Raw genomic sequence first — 15,104 nt, 5'->3', positions numbered from 1 at the left:
CTTTGTTATGATAGAATAGTGAAGTATTGACACGAAGTAAAGACAGGATCAGGAAAGTTCCACAACCAGGACTCGAACTTTGGACGCCCGAAGCACAACAACGCTATATCGACAAGATTATAATAACTTACTTTTAAAGCACAGCCACCACAAAATCAGACTTCAGCACCTCTGTTTACTTTAAGATCATTCTGAAGTTAAATACAGATTTAAATTCATTAAAAAAAAAAAAAAAAAAAGAATAGAAACACTGGCATCTAATAATGCCTTGGAAAAAAAAACAATAAAGCACATAAACCCTAATAGGAAATAAAACAGTAATCGAATAAGCATGTGTCCTATTTTGTGAAACATCTGTGTCTCATATTTTAGAGCAGTCAATGCAATTTGGGAAAGAAATCAATTAAATGTATATGTGTGTGTGAAAAAATTCAGATATATCCCCATATCTCTTTTTCTCAGTAACTGCAATGGTTTACAGTTACATTAATTTATGTAATGCCATTACATGTAACTAGTTTCTCCCCAACACTGTATATAGCCAAGTTAAAACAGAGACATAACCATGTTTCTATTAAAGAAACAATCCTATTACATACTGACAGGATGAGGTTTGTTTTAAAAAAAACGCAGCTGATTTATAATGTTTGACAGTGTTAACTGTTTGTCAACACCATCAGAAAATGTAGTTATGAAACACTTAAAAAAATATCAGGTGAATTTAAAAATGTTAAAACAATATTGACTTTAGGATTTGGCTGTTTATTAGAAGGTCCTTTTAGTAGCTTGCAATACAAAAACAAAATAGTTTCTGCATGTAATACATGTGGGATACGTAGAAAATAATGATTTTGTTAATACTGTGAGATGTAAACATAAGGTTCTGCAGCTGACCATTTTCCTCACTAATTCTGACATCTTGTGTCCTGATAATAAACTGCATTTTGGATTCTGACATGAATTATTGTGAGATGCAGTAAATAATAACCTTGCTGAAGTAGAGAACTTTCAGATGCCAGGATAACACACACACACACACACACACACACACGCACATCACTGTAACATCTGACTTCAGCAAATGTAATGACAAACTGCACATTTTTTAATTGTGCCTAATTTAAGAGTTTGGAGTGAGTGCTGTTTAGGTCCGTTCATTGTTGGCACTAAATGAGAACTTTCATGCATTTTGTTGTAGTTGCAGTTTGCCAAACAAACTACAAATTGCATTTCGATTCAAATACATTATTTTTACATACATACTCATTTTAAGAATTCAGAAACTCAATGTAAATCCTAATCGACAGTCTACCTCAGCTCTCCTCTGCTCTGCTCTTTGATCCTGACTGATGAATTAATGTAAGTATAAAATGCAGGGTAGAGGGGTTCAGTGAATGTGGTCTGGACTCTGTGTAGTATCATGTAGTATCATGAGACCACGTTGCATCTGACAATGGAGCTGTGAAGCACAAGTAATATATTTTTATTATATATATATATATACATATATATATATATATATATATATATATATATATATATTATACTAAAAACCAAACTACTTTGGTGCCTAAAATCCAGAATTGGCACAAACTAAACTGAAACCTACCTGGCTAGCCAGCTAAACCACCTTGCCCCTGGTTGTTATACCGCATATGGTCTGGTCTCATTTTTTTTAAGGCAGCTTCAATCGTAGGCCTATATGAAAATTGTGCATCCAAATATTGTCCACCGTGAGACTATACACCTAAACCGTTAAATTTCAGATATCATACATATCATGTTTTTCAATTTGATGGTGTGATTCTAAACATAGTGATTATCTCTAAGATGGACACCCAACATAATATATGATATTTACCATCTAAATGTCATATAAACAAATGGAAAAGTCAATCTTCTATTAATTATCATGTTAATTATTGTATCTTTTAACCCCAACAGCAGGGGCACTTTTACCCCAAATCCCATTCTTTTACATATTCTTTCGTTATTTAAAAACTGCATGCTTTAATTATCTTAAAACTGAAAATCATTATAAAGACCTTAATTGTCTCAAGATATATTAAATTTTTTTAGCAATTCTCATTTGCTACTAAACTCTTAAACACTTAAAAACATCAAATATTAGATGAAGCAAGCACAGAATCGACTTTGTGCTGCTGTCTGCGATCACATCAAAGATCAGGCAAATTTGCACATGTATCTTGAAAAGCGGATGTTTTGGACAGTGCTACGCCAGTTTTTCTGCCATCTAGTGGTTTAGAGGAAAATAATATCAAAGGCGCCTTTTACCTCAGGGTCCCTTTAGCCCCATTGTCCCCTATATGTCATTATTTGCAATACACAGTATTTTTTTCACACATTTTTATGGTGGGACAGCCCTCAGATGGGGTAGGTCTTCTATATATATATATATATATATATATATCTGAGGTCACGTTAACTGAACATTGTCTGTAATTGACAGAATTTTTTTTAGTCTGAAGGCCATCTGTCACTTTGACAGATTACAAAGAGGGTGATCTATTTGTAAATTGTAGCTGTAATTCCCACCCTGTCCAGAGCATGGGATCCAGAACAAAAATTAAACACAAATCTTTTGCTGTTTGATTACGCACAGGGGTGTAGCCTGCCCACTGTAGCTACAGCTACAGTATCTATCACACCACATTAAAGAGTGCCAAAACGGTACTCATTGCTTGAATTTCCTAAGAAAATGGACAGAATTTGAAATCTGAGACTTTGTTTCATATCAAAAGTAACAAAGCACAGAGCTAAGCCTATTGCAATTTATTGGAGGCACACCATGTACTGTTCATTCATCGACTGATAACAACATACATCAAAAAATCGACAATTGAGAAATCTTTTTTTTTTTTTTCCGTATTTTGTTGTTTTTAAACATTGCACTGTCGACCTGTAGGTTCATGAATAAAAATGACAATGTGGACAAAAATAAAGGCAAATAAGTATTAAATGTGGTATTATAATTAAAATACGTAAATTAAAATGATGGGTAATAATAGATTCTGACGGAATTTTTACGACCCTGTCCGTCAAAATGGCAGACAAGTCTAGCCAACAAGATATGGCTGTATATGGGCAAGGCTGTAATCACAGACAGAGAATCAGATATATGCCTGTTTAGACGTAGGTCGGATGTCCAGATATCGGATATGTATTTGATGTAAAACCACATTTGGAAACTGCTCAGATCGGATGAGAAAAAAATCAGATCTTGTGCGGATTTTTGTGTTTACACACATGCATCAAATTCCGATCTGTGTCAGATGTGGGCAAAAAAATAGATTTTTTCTGCCAGTGTAAAAATCAATGTCAATGTAACACCTGAGCTCATATTTACATTATGCACGCCAAGGCACACATAAAAACATAAAAAATTTTACAGTGCACAATATACGTACAGTTCAATAGCAAAGAGCTTGTTTACGTTAAGTCAAGTTGCCATACTGAACAGGACCACATGGAGATGCCAAAAAAAAAAAAAAAACCCTAAACCAACTGCCTTGACCTGACTTCATATACAGCTACAGTACATAGACCACTGCATAGTCTTTCCCTCGACTGCAATCCTCATCCATCAAAACATTACTAGCGAGACAATGCTTTGCTTTATCCACATTGTATTTAATGCAAAACCAGTTCAATTAAATCAAATGAAGAAAACAGATGTTGTAATTGTATGATTTCATGTTTTATCAAGCAAAGCAAATTTGAAAGGCCACTAATATATAGTGTGATATAAACAAAGTATTTTGAAAAAAGATGTTATTTGGCAACATGCTTGAGCAAACTAATACTCTTTGATCTCCACAAATGAACCATTCCCAGTATAAAATGCAGGGTAGAGGGGTTCAGTGAATGTGGTCTGGACTCTGTGTAGTAGAGTCATTGTGTCAGAGACGCTGTAGAAGGACAATGTTCCTGCTCTGTGATCCAGATACACTCCTATTCTAGAGTAGAAAGTCGCAAATACGTGGGCTAGGGCTTTATCATGAATTAAATAAACATTTTGTTTACAGTTGGACAATGCCCATGATTTTTTGTTAAAGCCAAGTCTACAGTCATCAGTGTTTCCTTTACGTCCAATTCCTTTGTAACAAACTGCTACAGCCCAATTGTCTCCACTGCACTCAACCTCCCAGTAACAGCGACCGTACAAACCCTCTTTACACATAATGTTGGGAAAATCATGAAATCGCTCTGGATGATCAGGATATTTCTGAACTCTATGTAAGAATGATATTTTCCTGTTGTCTTCTGACAGGATGAGTTTTTTGTGTGCAGTGTTTGGATCCAGGTGAAGCTGACAGAAATCTAAGGAGGATGGATTCACACAAACAAATAGGATATAAAGTATTCTGTTATAATTATTTATTATTTTACACTTTTGATATTTATCATCACAAACAATAACATGTACTTGTTTGTGGAAAAAAAACAACAAAAAAAACCAATAGCTCAGCTTACATTCCCAAAATGTATCTGAAGTCTCTGGCTCTGGAGTCTGTGCAACATGAACATTTGACACTGAAAAAACAAAAAGAAACACAATTATAATGTCAATATTTAGGCATAATTTTACATATGAATAAAATATTTTATATTCCAAAAGAAGCATTCAGACCTTCTCGATATATTCTGTCTGTTTGCTGTTGACAGACATCCTCCAAAACCTCTCTGAATGCTGAGATTGAAATGTCTTTAAAAGACAGATGAGTGTGTTGAGTGATACTGGGAACGTCTTTACATGTTGGTAAAAAACACACCGACTGACAGCTCTGAAATGAGAATAATAATTCAGACATAGTTTGTGAAACACGTATGATAAAAATAAAAATGACTTTCATTACCTTCAGACAATGGATCTGATCATCAATACTCAGAAGTTCCTCAATCTCAGTTTGTCTTTTTCTGAGTTCTGTCAGCTCTTGATCCAGACGTTTGTGAAGTTCCTCTGCTCGATCTATCTCAGTCTCCTCATGATCTTTGATCTGCTCTTTAATCTCAGAGCATTTCTCCTCCAGAGAGCAGATGAGCTCAGTGAAGACCTTCTCAATGTTCTCCACAGCCTCTTGTGCTGAACTCTGTTGGAGGTACAAAACTGTGATCATGCAGACAATTGTTGTGACAAATTTGGCACACCAGTTTGGTACAACACTACTTATTTGACTAATTTCAATTACATTTTTCATTCCATTACGATAACTGAATGTTGTGAAATTAAAAGGTTGCCTGTTTATAGCAGATTAGTTTCTTTTCACATGTAAACATATTGTCACGTATCATGCGAGGAAGGGGCAAACAAAGACGAAGGTCAAAGATAAAGTCTTTATTATAATCAACAGGTAATTCCAAATCAAGTAAATCCACAGTAGGAGAGTAGATACACACATACATTGACGAGACCGGACGACAAACACTGAACTGAATGCAACTTATAAAGACAGGTGATTACGACGAACATAATTAAGGAACAGGTGATAGAAGGTCAACTAATGATGATTAAACGAGGACAAGGAACAACCAAATATGGGCACAAGAGGGAGAAACCAACATAAACAGTCTACAGGGGTGTGACACATATATTATAAGATAACAATTTAATTGGATTCTTTTTTGACTGTTTTTGAACACATTTTTTCCTGCAAATATTACTAAAGGTTCTCTGTAGCAATCTTTAATAATATGTCATGTTGCATTTGTAAGGGATAATGCACAGCTAGCATGAAACTATTTTAATGCACAACATGGAGGCAAGTTTACAATAAAGACAAGTGTAATGCACAACGTGGGGGCAAGTTTACTGTAAATATTTGACTGGAAGGGTAAAATTTATGTTAGTTTTTAATTATGGTTTGATAGCTCTAGCATTCTACCTGCTTCAAAGATAAAATAGTGCAGTAAGATCACATTCATTTGAAAGAATAAATTAAGAGCTTGATTAGCTGGTTCAGATGTGTTTAATTTGGGTTGGAGCTAAACTCTGCAGGACACCCCTGAGATAGACGATGGTATAAATTGTGTTTTTTTTTTTTTTTTTGGATTCTTCTGGTACTCACTTTAAAAGATATCACAGCTTCACTGAGCTCCTGCAGACCTCTCTCTCGATCCTGGATCAGCTTTTGACAAGCCACGTTTATCTCCTCTAACGCTTTCTGAGGACGTTAGCATACAAAATCATTTAATAACAAAAGTACAAGTTTACACCTTGCCAATCTCATCTTGTAATCATTTAATGAAAAAATTTCAGAGGTTGGTGAGATAATGATGAGTAAGATACGTAGGCTTCTATTGGCTATTCCAGTTAATTAAGTTAATAATTAAAAAAAAAAAAAAAAAAAAAAATCTTAGTCTAATATTATCAACTCAGGAAAGAATGACAGCTGCCTGAAATTCTAAGCATTCATTACCTTTTTACTAGACCATTCTGAATCCACAGACACCATATTATGGTTTTTTATGACTGTCAATCACGCACAAACAACAAATGCATTGATGGTCATACTGACAATAAATCTCCTGAAGTTTCCCATGACTGGGGCAGATGTTCTCTTCAATGTGTCTGGAGGCTTCGATTAGTTTGTGCTTCATAAACGCAGGAGATTGATAGTGAGGCTGCAGGTGAGTTTGACAGAAGGAGGCCAAGCACTGCAGACAGGACTTTACAGCTCTGTTCTTCTCTGTAGTGCAAACATCACACTCCACAGCAGCCGTTTGTAGGGACGTCTTCTGCAGCGTCTCCATCATCTCAGCTATCAGAGTGTTCTTCTTCAGTAGAGGTCTCTGACTGAAGCTCTCTCTGCATTGGGGACAGCGGTACGGCGGCTCCTGCTCCTTCTGCTCCCAGCAGTCAGTAATACAGCTCATACAGTAACTGTGTCCACAGGGAATCGTCACCGGCTCCTTCAGCCGATCCAAACAGACTGGACAGCTGAACTGATCCTCACTCTGACTTGCTGCAGATTCTGTCATTTTTTTTTCTTTAGAAGCTGAAATTATAAGAAAGCATAGCATAAGGCCATAGGGGGGGAAAAGACTAAAGCGTTTGGGAAAATTTAGGGAAAAAATCCTTCGTTTGTTCACATTGTGTGTGTGTTTGTTCACTTCTCACTGCTGTGTGTGTGCACTTGGATGGGTGAAATGCAGAGCACAAACTGGTAAAACTGTTATACTGACATTCTGAGACTATTTAGGGAAAACCTAACAGGCAGGCATTTTCACAACTTTGCTAATACCTTGGTTACATTCTTTTAAAGATGGAGATGTGGTTTCTAGAATGTTTTTAAGACATCGTAATTGAAAGCACAATGTTTAGTAAAAGAAAGCATTTATTACATTTTAAAAAGACATTTTTTTAAATCAGTGTTCAGAGCTTTCACATTTTTAAATGCAATTTTTGCATTAGAATTAATGCAAGGTGAACAGATTTTGTTAATTTATTCTTTCCATTTTAAACTATGTTGCCTACAAGTAACAAATAAAACTGGAAAACAGAGTATCTGTGTTTAGTAGCAAGCAGAGAAATAAATGAACACTGTTTTTTAAAACAGGTACATCATCAAAAGCGTTCTATGGATTTTATAAAGTTCTTACCTGCTTCGACAGAGTCAAGAAGTAAGAAAATGTGGTTCGAAAGGCAGAGTTTGAATCACTGGTATAACAGGGAAGTTTCGTTTCTCTAGAATCCACACGTAGGCACACACTTCCTAGTTCCTTGTTTTCTGTGTGGAAAAGAAATGATAGAGGGAAAAGAAAAAAGAAAGAACTGGAAAGTAAAGGAGACACAGAAAACAGAAAAAATATCTGTCAAAAAATATATAATTTCTTTCAGTTTTGTGTAATCTCTTCCAAAACAAGTCAGATTTAGCAAAAACACACATAAAACAGATAAATAGATCAAATAAGCAGTGTTTCCTGATTGTGTTTAATTATAGTAAACAATTTCCATTGAAAAGGACCTAAACTGATTACATTAAGGTAAAAATGGAAATCATTACAATCATTAAGACATTTGTTTTAACCAGTTTCTCATTTACAGAAATGTTTGATACATCACTGAATTTTTTTATTTTATTTTAATTACTTGAATTACTATTTTATTGCCCTCAAAAGATTTCCAATGATAGTAGATAACAGAAAACATCAATGCAGCACTGATTTTTATTTGCCAATATGGTAACACTTTACAATAAGGTCCCATTAGTTAACATTAGTTAATGCATTCACAAACATTAACAATGAGCAATACATTTGTTACAATACATCTGTGACCCACGGTTCGTTCGAAATACTGAGGCTGTGTTCAAAATGGCACTTGCTTACTGCTTACTGCCTACTGCCCAGTACACATACTGCCTACTATTTTTTTTAAAACAGTGTGTGAAACAGCATGAAATAAGCAAAATATTTTTCAGTAGTAGTATGCTTGTCACATGACAAAAACTTAACATTAATTCAGCACAGCTTTCGAGGTTACCTTACAAATAAATGTGCTAACAGCTCTTTTTACAAAGGCTTGTTAAAGCTTCATACTAGTAAACAATGCTATATTGCCCAATTGAACTCATTTCATAGTTGATGAACTTGGACAGTTCATCAACTACATATTGGACACTACATATTGGACAGAACTGCAAATAATGATAAATTCTGTTTACACTAAAATAGCAGCATTTCTTTAGCATGTAAATAGTAGTAAGGTGGAAGATATTTATTCTTCAGTACTGTAGTACATTATAAAACAGTATGCAATAACATATTGAGTGTATATTATCACATATATAAATTTTATTAGGTAAATACCACCTTATTGGCACAAAAACCTCCCTAAACCTACAGCTAAGTATAACACTGTATTATTAATTAGGCGTTTTATTTCCACTTTTCAAACATTTACTTTATTTTTATTTAAGATAAATGCCTTTCTGATCTGGTATGTGATGGGAAAAGGAGAAGCACAAGTTTGACAAAAGGCGGAGTTGAACGCGGGTCGAACGTGTCAAAAGCACACACATCATGTCTTTTACTCCCTGCGCCACTGATACTACAGAAAAACGTGTCTTTTGCAGTGCTATTTATCACAGCAAGGCATTGGTGGTTGAAATTATTGTAAACAGCCTCTGCCGACAAATTGGTATATTTGTCCTTAGATAAATAGACCCCATTTCTTTTTAGAGCTGGTTTAAATGGAATCTGAATTCTGTTTGCATAACTGAAATACTACTTTTATTTATAGATGTTATTTATATATTATATTTCTGCAATATTATTATTTAATATCTTTTAAACAATCTCTACTGTATGAAGCACTACAGAGATAAAGGTGACGTCATTTTACTTGATCGGTGAACGTGCCGTAGACATTAAAGTATAATTTATGTCCTACTAACGTTATTGTTTTTAGATACAGCGACAGTTTGAAGTTTATATGTATATTCATATATGTACATATACATGTGTTACATTTATAATTGCTATTCCCCGCCTCCAGCTCACTCAGGCATTTGAAGATGAAATGCCACATGGAGCGCATTGCATTCTGGGAAACAGTATCCCATGCAGTGTCTTCATATGCATACATCAAATTTGCATTTCAATTTAAATACATTATTTTTACATAAATATTTAAAGAATTCAGAAACAGAATGTAAATCTTTATCAACATTTTATTTAAGCTCTCCTCTCTGCTCTATGATCCTTACAGATGAATTAATGGAAGTATAAAATGCAGGGTAGAGTGGTTCAGTGAATGTGGTCTGGACTCTGTGTAGTAGAGTCATTGTGTCAGAGACGCTGTAGAAGGACAGAGTTCCTGCTCTGTGATCCAGATACACTCCTATTCTAGAGGAGCGGAGAGCAGGGATTGAGACTTTCTTCTTGTCATGAGTGAAACAGTTGTGGGACAATCTCCAGGATATTTTGTTGGAACCAAGGTTACAGGCACCACTGTTTCCTTTACGACCAAATCCTTTATAACAAACTGCTACAGCCCAGTCCTTTCCACTGCACTCAACCTCCCAGTAACAGCGACCACACAAACCCTCTCTACACATGATGTAGGGAGAGTAATCAAATCGCTCTGGGTGATCAGGGTATTGCTGGACTACATCTGAACATGATATTTTCCTGTTGTCTTTTGACAGTTTGAGGCTTTTGTGTGCAGTGTTTAGATCCAGGTTAAGTTGACAGAAATCTGAGAAGGAAGAATGGACAAAAAATAAATATTGAACAAAAAACACTTTGTTTCCCAAATGGTCACATTGTAACAGATCATATTCACTGACACTTATGAATGAATGAGTGTTTGCTTTACTTACACTGCAAAAAATCATCTGGTGTCTTTGGCTCTAGAGGCTTTACAACATGAACTTGTGACACTAAAGAGACAACAAGAAAAAAAACTTTATTCCTCTCATTTCACAGCCCTACAGCCCTGCACAACAACTAAATCTAAAAAAAAAAACATACGCCTATTATTACCTTACCTATTATTATTAACTTAATCATGAAGTATCAATAAAAAAACAAAATATCAATAAAAAACATCCATCATGTCCAGTTTTTTCACAAAACAAGAAAGACGATTCTTAAAATGCACTTTAAAAAAGCAGTCAAAAGATTCATGTATAAAACTTCAGCAAAGGAGTGGAAAATTTGTTCAAATACTCAATTTAATGTCAAATAACTATGAAAACAAGTTTTCAAGTAAGGTTTTTCAAAATTTTCACTGTTTGAATGTATGATGTAACAGAAAACATATGGCTCATTTTCCATTTTCTTTTGTCACTGCCCATAATTCTAACTTTAAAATCAGTATTAGGCATAAAATAATGTCTTCAGAATCAATTATACATGTGAAGATGGGCTGAGAATTGAGTTAATAGTTGTAAACTGCTCACAGAATAACAAGATTCATGTCTTTATGGTGTTTTTCCTGGTTATTAATGGACTATACAAGAATTTTTCACCTTACAAATGGCTACTAAAAGAAAACAAATTCTACAAATTGCATCATATTTCTTTAAGAAACTCTGACATACTCAAGCAAAACATCCACAATTCTTGGAATCAGCATCAGAAAATATGATTATGACTGACAATACAATATATTAAAAAATTCAAACCTTCTTGAAATATTCTGGAAGTTTGCTGTTGACAGACGTCCTCCAACACCTCGCTTAATGCTGAGATTGAAATGTCTTTAAAAGAAAGATCACTGTGTTGAGTGATGCTGGGAATGTCTTCAAATTTTGGTAAAACACACACAGACTGACAGCTCTGAAATGAGACAAATAATTCAGACTTAAAGGGATAGTTCACCCAAAAATGAAAATTCTGTCATTAGCTACCAATCCTCGTTTGGAACAGATTCTCAAACTTTTTGCATCATTACCTTTAGAAAATTGATCTGATCATCACTAATCAGAAGTTTCTCAATCTCTGCTTGTCTTTTTCTGAGTTCTGTCAGCTCTTGATCCAGATGTTTGTGAAGTTCCTCTGCTCGATCTATCTCAGTCTTCTCCTGAGCTCTGATCTGCTCTTTAATCTCAGAGTGTTTCTTCTCCAGAGAGCAGATGAGCTCAGCGAAGACCTTCTCAATGTTCTCCATGGCCTCTTGTGCTGAACTCTGTTGGAGACACAAAACTGTGATCATGTTGTAACTCAGTTTGGCACAGTAGCCAACATAATTTAGTTTATGTGAGCATTTATGTAAATAAATTTCAAAAAAATCTGCTTCTGTTCCAAATAATGTAGACAGTAAACTAGTGGTTCTAAAGGTCCAACACAAGCTCCATAAATTGTCACTACTAAATAAGTCACTACTTCTATAGCACTTAAAATCTGGGCTTAAAATCTATTTGTCACCATCTAACTATTTCTATCTAATTTTCAAAACAAAATGCTTTTTGTGTGTCACACAAGCTTTAAAACAAATTAATTTTAAAACTAAAGCACTTTAAAAATAAAGAAAACGCAAAGAAACATACTTTAAGAACTTTTGCAGCATCACTGAGTTCCTGCTGACTTTTTTCCCGCTCCTGGATCAGCTTTCGACACACCACCTTTATCTCCTCCAGCTCTTTCTAATGATGTTAGCATAAAAAATGAATAAAACAATAGGTAAAAATAGACACACCTTTCCAGTCTGTTAAAGGGTGAATAAAAAAAAACGTATTAATATATGCAATGTAAAGTATTAAATATAGCTGCAAGCAGCAATTAAGGGGCCAGGCACAACATAGGTAAAATGAAGAGCTAAGGCACTGTCTTTACGAAAATCAAGTATCGTTTGATTCGGCACGTCGTTCCAAACTTAACGAGACCAATGGTTAGAAATTAAGCAGAAATGTCTTTTGTGCCCTCTGGTCATGCTTACACACATAGGCCAACCAAGTTTGGTCAGAATTTGCTAAAGCGTTGCAGAGATAAAGCCTCATGTCTATTTTTGCACAAAATTTCATAACCTTCCCACAAGCAGTTCTGTGGGCTGCCATAAGACTTCCAGAGTGGAAGAAAAAGAATTAGAAGAAGGAGGAAGAATAATAAGAAAACTAACAGATAAAAAAGGTGCCTAAGCACCTTCAGTGCATGGCCCTAAGATTGATATTACCTTTTTACTAGTCCATTCTGAATCCACGTAGACCACACTGTGTCCTTTATGATTATCAGTACACATGCAACAAATGCATTGACGGTCATCCTGACAGTACATCTCTAGAAGTTTCCCATGATTGAGGCAGATGTTCTCCTGAATGTTTCTGGAGGCTTCGACAAGTTTGTGCTTCATAAATGCAGGAGATTGATAGTGAAGCTGCAGGTGAGTTTGACAGAAGGAGGCCAAGCACTGCAGACAGGACTTTACAGCTCTGTTCTTCTCTGTAGTGCAAACATCACACTCCACAGCAGCCGTTTGTAGGGACGTCTTCTGCAGCGTCTCCATCATCTCAGCTATCAGAGTGTTCTTCTTCAGTAGAGGTCTCTGACTGAAGCTCTCTCTGCATTGGGGACAGCGGTACGGCGGCTCCTGCTCCTTCTGCTCCCAGCAGTCAGTAATACAGCTCATACAGTAACTGTGTCCACAGGGAATCGTCACCGGCTCCTTCAGCCGATCCAAACAGACTGAACAACTGAACTGATCCTCATACTGACTTGCTGCAGACTTGTCCATTTCTTAGCAGATATAGTCTATCTAATAGAAACTGCTCTGCCAGAAGTAAATCATTAAAGAAAGTGAATGTAAATCCACATGTAAATTATTACTGAAAGAGCATACCTACAAATATACAAAATGCTTAAAGTTTAGTGTAGTATTATAAAATAACATTCCTAAATGCTTCACCTGCGATCTAAAGAATAACCATATGACCTCAACATTAACATAGAATTATTAAATGCATAAGTGCTCTTTTTTTTAAAGCAAGCAACAAGACATGGGTCAAGCTATTATTTAAGGTTTCTAAGATATTCTTACCTGTTTTGACAGAATAAATAGTTATATTCCCTCTTCACAGCTTTAAGGCAACAAGAACAGTGTGGATCCTTAAGCAGAAGCTTGTGCAGCAGGGAAATAGGTTTCGTTTCTCTTGAATCCACACACTTCCTGGTTTTCAGTGTACAGGCGTGTACATGTTGTGAAATTAAAGACCAAGAGTGTGAATGAGATTCTAACATATTGTTTGTGAGGCCAAGACTTTGCAGTTTTGTTGCCTTTCCTTCTGTACTTTGATCAGAATCATACTGTATCTCACCACACTAACAATCCGACTAGTTGAAAGATGTCTAATGACAGATAAAACATGCTTCTTTGCTTTAACTGCTACTAACACACTTCAAGCCATCTATGTGTACAGTAATTAAATAATTAATGATTTAATATCCGATAGACCACGACATTGGAATCAAATTAATAAAGTTACAAGTTAAATTTATAAAGTTTAAAAAGTGATCCTTGGTCATAAGAAGAACAGATTTTCATTCAGCTGCTGTGGAGAAAAACAAGCAATCATACACAGTCTCATAGATCATGGATACTTGAGACAAACTATTTCCCAAAACAGTCCTTTAATTTCCACTTTGAAATATTTGATCATTAGAATGTTTTTCAAACACAAATGCAATAAATAATTTGGTTTTATTTGATTAAGATTACATTAATAACTAGATGAGTACAGTTTGTGAAGAAAACTTTGAGGTTTGAGAAAGCCTAGTCTGAATTTTTGAAGAAGTTGTGAAAGCTTGAAGACTGATATTTTTGAGGAGAGAACTGAAGACCAGCTTGATGGGAAAGAAGACTTACAACCTCAGTGACCTTTGAATCTGTGCCAAAGAAGAGTGGTCCAAAATCCCAGTGGAAATGTGCAAACAACTTGTCATCAATTATAAAAACCATTTGACAGCTGTGATGAAAAATATTTGTTTATTTTTATTGATTACTGAGAAAGGGAATGAATAATTGTGGACATGAAATGCTTTGTCAAAAAGTTTAAAAAAGCTAACATTCTTTGTTAATATCTCTAACACAATATCTTTCTTAAATTTGTCACATTTTCGTGTCATTTCCAGCCAGAAAATGTGTCAAATAGCCCTCACCATAATAAAAAATTTTGATTTTGAACTAACTATATTTATTTCTGGTCTGTCTGAACTCTCTCTGGGTTTTTTTATAATCCTGACAGATGAACCACGTAAAACCCCACATGCAGGGTAGAGGGGTTCAGTGAATGTGGTCTGGACTCTGTGTAGTAGAGTCATTGTGTTAGAGACGCTGTAGAAGGACAGAGTTCCTGCTCTGTGATCCAGATACACTCCTATTCTAAAGGAGGGGACAGCAGGGATTGAGACTTGCTTCTTGTCATGAATGAAATAGCTGCAGGACAATCTCCAGGATTTTTTGTTGAAGCCAAGTTTACAGTCATAACTGTTTCCTTTACGTTCAATTCCTTTGTAACAAACTGCTACAGCCCAATCATTCCCACGGCACTCAACCTCCCAGTAACAGCAACCGTACAAACCCTCTCTACACATGATGTAGGGAAACCCATCAAATCGCTCTGGGTGATCAGGATATTGCTGGACTT

The 15,104-nt window shown here is 35.4% G+C and overlaps 1 protein-coding gene and 1 pseudogene across 1 annotated transcript; both read right to left on the bottom strand.

Annotated features, from left to right (window-relative positions):
* Positions 1-3,817: 3,817 nt before the first annotated feature.
* Positions 3,818-7,007, bottom strand: LOC127161896 (tripartite motif-containing protein 16-like; annotated as a pseudogene).
* Positions 7,008-9,625: 2,618 nt separating this feature from the next.
* On the bottom strand, positions 9,626-13,596 carry LOC127161895 (E3 ubiquitin/ISG15 ligase TRIM25-like). The gene is made up of 7 exons (XM_051104657.1): positions 13,499-13,596; positions 12,638-13,231; positions 12,015-12,110; positions 11,420-11,653; positions 11,151-11,304; positions 10,344-10,403; positions 9,626-10,219 (listed from the first exon to the last, which is right to left on the bottom strand). Exons 2-7 carry the CDS (start codon positions 13,193-13,195, stop codon positions 9,693-9,695), a joined length of 1,629 nt encoding a protein of 542 aa, XP_050960614.1. The 5' UTR covers positions 13,196-13,231; positions 13,499-13,596; the 3' UTR covers positions 9,626-9,692.
* Positions 13,597-15,104: the final 1,508 nt, after the last annotated feature.

Source organism: Labeo rohita, unplaced genomic scaffold, assembly GCF_022985175.1.
Source record: "Labeo rohita strain BAU-BD-2019 unplaced genomic scaffold, IGBB_LRoh.1.0 scaffold_764, whole genome shotgun sequence".
Classification (NCBI taxonomy): domain Eukaryota; kingdom Metazoa; phylum Chordata; class Actinopteri; order Cypriniformes; family Cyprinidae; genus Labeo; species Labeo rohita.
This window is presented reverse-complemented; position numbering and strand designations above follow the sequence as displayed.

Bases quoted from the DNA above. Each gene is read 5' to 3' on its own strand.
- LOC127161895 (XM_051104657.1), bottom strand. From the start codon at position 13,195: ATGGACAAGTCTGCAGCAAGTCAGTATGAGGATCAGTTCAGTTGTTCA. The intron at 12,111-12,637 runs GTAATATCAATC...TAACATCATTAG, and splicing joins CAGAATGGACTAGTAAAAAG to AAAGAGCTGGAGGAGATAAA. The intron at 10,220-10,343 runs GTAAGTAAAGCA...CTTCCTTCTCAG, and splicing joins ACCAGATGATTTTTTGCAGT to ATTTCTGTCAACTTAACCTG.